At 34.3% G+C, this 10,006-nt stretch overlaps 1 protein-coding gene across 1 annotated transcript; it reads right to left on the reverse strand.

The window, feature by feature from the left end:
* Positions 1–23: 23 nt before the first annotated feature.
* On the reverse strand, positions 24–4,202 carry LOC106780592 (N-carbamoylputrescine amidase). The gene is made up of 9 exons (XM_014668889.2): positions 3,959–4,202; positions 3,049–3,097; positions 2,035–2,126; positions 1,722–1,873; positions 1,600–1,646; positions 1,453–1,486; positions 1,045–1,211; positions 650–746; positions 24–398 (listed from the first exon to the last, which is right to left on the reverse strand). The coding sequence occupies exons 1-9, from the start codon at positions 4,042–4,044 to the stop codon at positions 223–225; spliced, it is 900 nt and encodes a 299-aa protein (XP_014524375.1). The 5' UTR covers positions 4,045–4,202; the 3' UTR covers positions 24–222.
* Between the last annotated feature and the right edge of the window lie 5,804 nt (positions 4,203–10,006).

Consider the following 10,006-nt stretch of genomic DNA (forward strand, 5'->3'; position numbering starts at 1 on the left):
TTTAGATGAATGTCTGACTAAAATGCACAACAAAACATCAAATTACCAGATGATGATTAATTCCACATGTTTATTAAATTGCATGGAATTAGCAGATGATACTGTTGTGTTATTCCTTGTTCTTACCTTCTTGGTGAGTGATAAATGATCTAGAAGTTTGTAAAGGTTTAAACCATTCCAGGTATCATTCTATAACAGTTACAAGGTAAGATGTTTTATCTATCACCGAACAGGATTGGTGCCATCTAATGTTAAAAGCACCTTATATAGATCAGGACGCCTGTCACGGAATACCCCCCAACTATGTCTCGTGGATTTGATCTTGTCCAAATCAAATTGTGCAATAAGAACTGTTTCCTCCTTATCGTCAGCAATTGAAACAATTTCTCCAGTAGGTCCTGTATGATGGTACAACAGAGTCAAAAGACAGACAGAAAAAGAGAACTTATGGCTGCAGCTAAATCTTTCCAAGTATATGAAGAAATGAAGTAAAAAAATTATTACAGTATAAAGAGGAAAGGGGCAATGGTACACAGCAAGATAATGAAAAGCATATCATATCATATCATATTTTTAATGAAAAGCTTTTTATGACTGCACTGGTCAACGAGTAGTGTATTTCTGTGCCAAATCCGGTCAGTCAAATTACCTGCTATGAAGGAGTTTCCGTAAAATTTTATCTCACTTTTTCCATGCTCAGTCTCAATTATCTCCTTTCCAATCCTATTTGAAGCCACAAGTGGTACCTGCATTTTCCAAAATTATTTGCTAAATTATGTTTGAAAGTTCAAGTATTCATGTTTGCACAAACGGTTCAACCCTTGACCTTTTTCATAAAAAAGATTATCAAACATAATCTGTTGCATAATTTAGCATTGTATCTTCTGTTTTTATCCAACAACAACTAATGCTGAAGGACGTGGAAACAGAAAGAGCTGCAAGCAGATTATATATAAGAGGTACCAAGATATGCACCTAGCAGAAACACATCATAAATGAAAAATTGTGTGGATGAGTAACCACTAACTTGCATACAAAACCTACCAAATTAGCCCCAGCATGTCCTTGCATCACTCGTTTCCAGTGGTCACGTGAATCAATGTTTGCATCATGTGGTTCAGTCCCAATAGCAGTAGGATAAAATAAAATCTCAGCACCTTGAAGCACCATTGCACGGGCTGCCTCAGGAAACCATTGATCCCAGCATATAGCTGACATGAAAATAGTAATAGAAAACAAGAATGTTAACTTCAGTGTCTGTCTCACAGAAAGACAAAAAATGCAGATTCCAAAATGTGTTTGGTTGCTTTTGCAAAGATGAACTCAACAATGGGAACATGTGTTTTAAAGACTAAGCATTTTCTGTCAGTCAAAATCTTATACAACCACACTTATGTTTGAGTATAGGAAAAGAAAATAGAATGCACAGTTTCAGTAATTATAAGTTCATACCAACTCCAATTTTTGCAAATTTGGTCTGGAAAACCTGTTAAACAAAAGCCTCAATGTTGCATGGTGTTCAATAGTCATAAAAAAGAACCATAAAACCAAATTCGTTTAAAGCAGTGCATATCAATTAAGGCTATCTTAAGTACCCACCTTAAATCCAGTATCCCCTGGATTAAAGTAGAATTTTTCCTCGTAACCTGTAGGAGAGATTGTTTGATGTGTTAGGGTGTACACATTCTAAATGACACATAAGTGGCCAGAATATTGCATACCTGGTCCATCCGGAATATGAGACTTTCTATAAATCCCAAGATCAGTGCCATCAGCATCAATTATGGCTATTGAATTATAGTGTGCATTATTTGCCTCCTCAAAGAAGCTAACCGGTATAACTACGCCTAACTCTTTTGCAAGTTTCTGCATCCTACGTTATGAACATTGAAACAGAATAAGGATTCACTATGACTATAGGATGATGAGCATGAAAGACTATGCCGATTTTTGTTCCTCTGCCCCAAAAGTACTATGTTCAGTGGCATTCAAGTAGTGACTAAAGATCACAGAAGCTAATTTATATTATTTTACCTGAGGATTGTGGGATGATCCTTATGTGGCTTAGCTCTTTGAATATAATCCTCTCTTTGCGCCTGACAGAAGTAATAACCTTCAAAGAGTTCCTGAAATTAGTCATACATTATTAACATGATTCAAACACAGCCAACCAGGGTTTTCCATCTGATTAATGAGTCCATTAAAATTACTCTTCCTACCATGATAAGATAAGGAATTTGTTTTGTCAGTATGAACATCAAAATTCATAATGATCCATTAGTCTGCCATTCAGTAGTTCCAAAGATAAATAAATTTAAAGCAAAAATATTCTGACGATATCAGCAATTACAGTCAAGAATCATAAAATCAACATTTGTTGTAACAAAACAATGCTTATTAAATTAATAGATAGTGAAGAAGTAGAGCTGTAATTTATTCAAATCTAACCCAAATTCCATTTCATACAGGCATATATGGCAGAAAACAACTCGGCTCACTGTCAAACAGATTCACTCATAGTCTCACTAGGTTTATCATCTATCGTGTCCCATAGTTCGACCCATAAGTTCTGGACCAATACCTGTCAAGATTTGTAATATAGTATTGTATTATTCATGGTAAAAAATAGTTTTATGAAGGAAATGCCATCTTATAAAATGTTTGATACAATCTACTAAATGATTTATAAATCAAGAGAATTTATTTTCATGTAAATTGATAATGTAACCAGATCTATGCTTCTAGTCCACAATCTCAATATATGCCTTGTTATGTTGGTGCTTGCTGCTCTTAAATCCTCATTTTCCTTAAAACAAAGAATACCGTTAATTGATGTCGTGAACAAATAATCACATGGTTTTGAAACCCAGTGAATGAAGAATACACTTAGAATTTATTTATGCACATATCCTACTTGACCCTAACCTTATGAAGGAATTAAAGGAGTTAACAAAACCATTGTATGGAATTAAATATTCTATAATTGACATGTAACACAAGAAATAAGCACTATCAGGGAAGGGCATCACAGGTTTTAAATATGCACACCTGAATGAGAATGATGTTTGCACCCTGTTTATGTGCAGCTCTAACTAGCCTGCAGCAGAAGAGCCAAAGGTATCACATAACATGGATAGAAATTCCATTTCTGACCAATCTACGAATTAACTCTTGTATACTTAAACAACAGTTAGGGAAGAAAAACTGAAGCTCAAAAAGTTTCAGTTAGAAACAGTAACAGAATTCAGAGGACAACTGAACAACGGCCTGCCTGATTCCCTTCTCAATTTTTGGTTTTAAAATTTGTTCTCTAAAACAATTTCAACTACTTATAATTAATTTCCCATCCAAAATCTATCAAATTCTGAAAATTTTTCACGAAACAATAGAAAACAGCTGATAAATGGTATATCATGTTTTCATCTTGTATAACATCTCCCACAATTCCACACTTTGCTCTGTACCTTGTACCACCCTCCACTAACTGTCTGAGAAACCTTGTTTAGTTGCATTTTGAAAACTAAAAACAGTCCACAAAAAAATTTAAGATTTTCAATAAATTTTAGTCACCAGCACTCCTCTTCTAAAATGTAAATCAAACAAAGCCATACTATTTTAAATATAAAAGAAAAAAAAACAAGGGATCAAGACCAACATTAATTAAGAGTAATTTGCACAAATAAAAAGTTCACAAGCTGCAAGCATTGAAGTAAGCACGGTCAGGGTTGTCTCTGAGTGACACCCTAAAGAAAATATTGTAATGTTTCCTTTTGAACGTGAGCGACGTTCAGTGGAAGCATGGGCTAAAAACTAAATCTTTTAACCTGGGGAGCTTGTAAAGTTGTAAACCTCGTCACTGATTCACGAATCAGAGAGCATGGAATTGAGATTGCAATAATAAAGAATCCGAAATAAATTGAAATTGAATGTGGGAAAATAAAGGAGGCAAAATAGTCACCTCTCGGCGGTGGCGACATTTGTCGAGACATCATCGGTGCAAGCAAACTGCAGAGCAGAAACCACCACGGTTCTATGCTTCTCCATCTGCAGAAACAACGTAATTAGACTCAGATTTTCTAGACAGAAAATTATTGTCCCTTTATTCCCTTTCTTCTGGAAGTGCACTGCATACAGTGAGATACAGCGAAATTATATTCGGCCAACTTTTCTAAAGGGAATAAGATTCTAAGTCCCATGTACGATTCTCAAACTTAGGGATTACTTTACCTTAATCTTAAACCATTTAGGAATTTTAGTTTAATATCTATATATGTCACATTCTTAATTTTGCTGTTAGTTTGATACTAAAAGTTTGATTTTTATAAATGTAACAGACAAAATTAAAAAGAATATGTTGAATTGAAATTTAAAAAACTATTCATAGAGTAAAAAAGTTTTAAAAATCATCAAAACTAGACTCACAATAAAACATATTATATTAGTCCATTATCATATATATGAATGCGAATACCACCTCCAATAAGAAAGAAATGAAAACATGTGATGGGAGAAAATTTTCTAACAGGTAGATCAAGAACATTGTGAAGTCCATGTTAAAAGAATAATATGTTGAAATTTCTATATTCTTGAACATTGTACAAGAATATCATTAGACTTTATCACCTCTTTAAAAAAATTGATAATGTCAGTTAAATACCATAATATAGCTATTTACATCATGTATCAAATAAAAAGTTAATGATTGAGGAGAAGTTAGTTTTAGACAAAGGATACTTGGAGGCTGATCAAGAGAGAGAAGAAGTGGCAGGTACCGCAAACCGAATGTATTTTTAAAGAATTACCATAAGGGAAAAAAGGTATGTCATGGCATGATTCTTCTTCCTGAGTTTTCTTCCCAAACGATGCCTTTTCTTTTTGATATTGTTGTACTTATCTGACAAATCTCATTCTTCTGTATTACTTCAGGTGAATTCTGTGCATTCACATGGGCAAGGATTATTGTTTAGCTATATTTCCATTCTGTTATATAGTATATAAATTCCACACAGATCTCATTGTTTTCCAATACTCTATTATTGCTTTATATACTATATTGTCATGTTCCATTGGATATATAATATTAATGTGTTTTATTGGTGCTTTCATTGTCATCAATGGTTTACAACAATGACCGTATGAGACTGCAAACTATGAAGAATGAAATTAATACTCTGACAACTTGGATGGAAGAACAACACAAGTATTAGAAGGAAAATCTAGAGCGTTTTGAGAAAATGCACAAAACGATGGAGCTCTTAGAAATCAAAGTCACGTCGTTGGTGGTACGAACTCAACTTCGGGAACTCCGAGATCCTCTGTTACTTCTGTAAGGTCTACCAATTCTTCTGTTCGAGATATTTCATTGGGATTTCCACATTTTGATGGTCATACTTCGATGTTGGAATGAATTTTTAAGGTTGAGAAGTTATTCACCTATCATCATACACCTGATGTTGATAGAGTAGAGATTGCGGCTATTCATTTTGTGAAGGACGTTATTCCTTGGTTTCAAATGCTTCAGCGCATGGAATCAGTAAACTCCTGGTCAGATCTTACTCATGTCTTAGAATCTCAGTTTGGTCAGTCTCCTTTTGATTGTCCGATGGGAGAATTGTTTAAACTCTAACAAACAGGATCGATTTCAGATTATTACTTGACATTTACGAGTCTAGCCAACAGATCTGAAGGCCTTTCTAATGAAGTTGTTTTAAATTGTTTTGTGAGTGGATTGAACCCAGATATTCGTAGAGATGTTGTAGCTCGAAGTCCTACAACCTTGATTAAAGCAATGTCGTTGGCAAAGTTATATGAAGAGAAATATGTACCAAAAGTTTCTTCTTGTCCTAACAATTACGTGCATAAGTATACTCCAATTCGACTTATGTATCAGCTACTCCTCTTAAATGTAACAATCGGTCTTCTTTGCCTCCACTATTACCCACTCCTAATACTCCTCCTCTCAAAAAGGGACCTATTAAGAAAATTTCTCCTGGAGAAATGCAATTGAGGTGTGAAAAAGGGTTGTGCTATTTCTATGATGATAAGTTTACATTTAACCATAGGTGTCCTAACAGACAAATGTTGATGTTGATATTCGATGATGATTAAGTTGAAACTGAGACAAGCCATGACTTCTACACCAGTTTTGGCTCTTCCTAATTTCAAAGAACCTTTTATTCTCGAGACAGATGTGTCAGGTTTGGGTATTGAGGCAGTTTTGAGTCAAGCACAACATCCTGTAGCCTATTTCTCAAAGAAATTATCCCCTACAATGCAAAAGCAATCTACTTATGTAAGGGAATTCTATGCCATTACGAAAGCATTGGCTAAATTTCGACATTATTTATTAGGCCACAAATTCATTATAAGGATTGACTAGAAGAGCCTAAAAGAATTATTAGAACAAACCTTGCAAACTCTTTAAACAACAACAATGGTTGACTAAATTTTTGGGTTATGAATTCATTATTCAATATAAACCTAGAAGAGAAAATGTTCTTGCTGATGCATTGTCTAGGAGCTTGCTTATGGGCTTGGTCAGAACCTACAAGCAATTGGTTGATTAAAGTAGCAGAACAAACGAAGCAAGATAACACATTCAAAGAGTTACTTAATCATCATGCTCAAGGAGCTAAAATTAGTCATAAGTATGAAATTAAAGATGGTTTGGTATTTAGGAAGAGAAAGCTTATGATTCCATAATACTTTCCCTTGCATCAACAAATAATTCAATGGTTTCATGACACTAAGACAAGGGGTCATGCTGGAGGCACCAAAACTATTGCTAGAATTTGCACTCAATTTTATTTGCCTAAAATGCAATAGGATATTAAAACCTACATCAGAAATTATAGCACTTGCCAACAAGATTGAACGATTTTTTCCTGTTGGTGTAATACAACAATTACCCATTCCTCAACAGATTTGGAAGGACATTACCATGAATTCATTACTAATTTACCTTCTTCTCATGGCTATGCTACAATTATGGTCGTGGTGGATAGACTTTCAAAATTTGGCCACTTTATTGCACTGAAAGTTGAGTTTAATAGTAAAATAGTAGTAGAGGCATTCATCAACAATGTTGCCAAGATACATGGATTTCCTAAATCTATTATGTCTGACAGGGACAAGGTTTTTATTAGCTCTTTCTGGCAGTAATTGTTCAAAGCACATGGAACCACCTTAGCTATGAGTTCTTCTTATCACCCTCAAAGTGATGAGCAGACTGAAATCCTTAACAAAACTCTTGAGATGCATTTAAGATGCTTTGTTTATGAAAATCATAAATGGTGGTATCCAATGTTAGCTTGGGCACAATATTGGTACAATTCTTCATTTCATCATAGTATAGCAATGACTTCCTTCAAGGTTGTATTTGCTCGAGAAGCTCCCTTTGTCAATCCATATCAGGTGCATTATAAGGATCCTGCATCCTTACAGAAATGTTGATTAATAGAGACAAGTTATTATAGCAGCTCAAGACTAATTTACTCAAAGCTCAGAATTATATGAAGTCACAAGCTGATAAGAAAACAGAGAAGTTCAACTGGATGTCGATGATTTGGCTTTGGTGAAATTACCCTTAGAAAGAATCAGAAACTGAGCATGCGTTTTTTTGGACCTTTTAAGGTGGTGAAGCGTATTGGGCAAGTGCCAAACAAATTGGAATTACTAGAAACGACACGTATTCATCCAGTCTTTCACATTTCTTTGCTCAAGAAGTTTCAGGGGAGTCAACAAAAATAATATTTACCATTATTGCTTACCACTACTAAATTTGGGCCACTTATTCAACCTCAACAAGTTCTGGATGCAAGAATCGTTGTCAGAAATGGTGTAGAAGTACAACAATTATTGATCCAATGGGACTTAGCGGAACCTAATGAAGCTACATGGGAAGACCTGTTATTCCTTGAGCAACAATATCCTCAGTTCAACCTTGAGGGTAAGGTTGATTTGAAGGGGAAGGGTATTGTAACAAATAAAAAGCTAGTAGGTGAGCAAAAGTTAGTTTTGGACAAAGGACACGTGGAGGCTGATCCAGGAAAGAGAAGAAGTGGCAGGCACCGCAAACCGAATGTACTTTTAAAGGATTACCATCAGGGGAAAAAGGCATGACATGGTATGATTCTTCTTCGTGAATCTTCTTTCCAACGGTGCCTTTTCTTTATGCTATTCCTGTACCTATCTGACAAATCCCGTTCCTCTATATTGCTTCAGGTGGATTCTGTGCATTCACGTGAGCAAGGATTATTGTTTAGCTATATTTTCATTCTGTTTTACAATACTATAAATTCCACACAAATCTCATTGTTTTTCAATATTATGATATTGCTCTATATACCATATTGTCATGTTCCATTGAATATATAATATTAGTGTGTTTCACACCATCTTAAAGTCTTAATTTAATAATATACTATATTTAAAAACAAACCTTGAAAATCTTCTTAAATTATATTATAGTATACTCTCAACAAATTTTTGCACTATAGATTCAATTCGTCATATGTATATAAATGAAATTAAGAATGTATGACAGAATTAAATTGATAACATTTACTGTATAAATGCCAAATTCATAACTTTTTTATGTATGAAAACCAAATTGAAAAATTAGTTATATTTATGAAAAGATATCCGTGATCTGCTAGTGGGAAAAAGACGAGAGAAATTGTAGAGATCTCAATGCTTCTGATGTAACATATGCAACCTTCTAATTTAAACGATTTTCACAAGTTACATATTGCACATGGTTTTCTATAAAAATGTGGTGAAATATGTTAGTTAATTCGACCAACACGGATTCGATAGTTAAATTGGATAAAAAAAAATTAAAATTTGGATAGAGATCAATTTTGAATCTAGTTTATTAAAAACTTGACTCATTTATATTGAATTTGTAGTAAATCGTTATGTTTGTTTTTAGACTATATTGAAAGTTTATGATGATTTTTTTATTATATTGTATTTTTTTATTTTGAATTATTTTTAGAATTTAATATTATTTTGAACTAAAACTTATTTAGATTTGAATTAAAAAAAATATTTTTTTAATTAAAAACTTGAATTAAGTCAGTAAATAACTGATAGACCAAATCGAAGAAAATCGAAGAGAACTGGGTAGTTATTGTTGTAAAATATCATTATTTTATTGCAATTGAAAATTGTGCAACGTTAATATTTTATTAATTAACAACAATAAAATCTTTAAGTGCTGAAACGGTCAAATTTTATGAGTTGAAACAGTCAATTTATCTGTTTTAATTTATTTTGTTCTTTCTTATATCTATAAAGGAAAATGATACTTTGACAACCCCTCCATGACAAATTTTTGACTCCTTGCACGTGTCAGGCTCTGATTGGTTAGCATTTTATGAAATAAAAAAAAAATTAAAATGACGTGGATAACTGGTCTGACAGAGAGAGAGGGCATTGTAAAATTTTTGAAATCACTTTTGCTTTTCAGATTTTGAAATACGATTTCAAAATTGAAACCCTAGAGAGAGAAAGTGTTTCTTCCAACCCCATTTCATCCTTGCCCCACCGTCTCATCGGCGCTCTGTAACCGTTGCCGGAGGACCATCGATCAAAGGTCTGCCACCGATCAAAGCTCCGGCACCGACAAACGACCCGAACCCCCTTGACGACTCCACCGTCGTTCGCCGTTGAACGGCCACCGGAGGTCAACCCGGAGGCGGCGCCGCCGGTCAGTCTTGGGGTGTCTTCCAGCGCCACCACATCACGTTTCCAGTGTCGACGAACGCTACGCGAGGTAGGTGTATTTTCGTTTTTTTTTTATTTTTTTTGTATGTGGGAGAGGTTTCGAACCTTACGAGACTTTCGAACCTTGGTTGCAAAAATACTGAGATGATATCTTCTATTATTGTTGGCTGCTTTGTNTGAGATGATACTTGTGTGCTTGGAACGGTTGATATGTGATATTGTGTTGATTAATTACTAACGCGTGAGAATAAATCAAAGTTAGTTGAAACTTGATTTT

Source organism: Vigna radiata, unplaced genomic scaffold (genome assembly GCF_000741045.1).
Source record: "Vigna radiata var. radiata cultivar VC1973A unplaced genomic scaffold, Vradiata_ver6 scaffold_499, whole genome shotgun sequence".
In the NCBI taxonomy this organism is placed as follows: domain Eukaryota; kingdom Viridiplantae; phylum Streptophyta; class Magnoliopsida; order Fabales; family Fabaceae; genus Vigna; species Vigna radiata.

Bases quoted from the DNA above. Each gene is read 5' to 3' on its own strand.
- LOC106780592 (XM_014668889.2), bottom strand. From the start codon at position 4,044: ATGGAGAAGCATAGAACCGTGGTGGTTTCTGCTCTGCAGTTTGCTTGC. The intron at 1,487-1,599 runs GTGGGTACTTAA...TTTGTTTAACAG, and splicing joins CAGGGGATACTGGATTTAAG to GTTTTCCAGACCAAATTTGC. The intron at 399-649 runs GTAATTTGACTG...ACCATCATACAG, and splicing joins CGGAAACTCCTTCATAGCAG to GACCTACTGGAGAAATTGTT.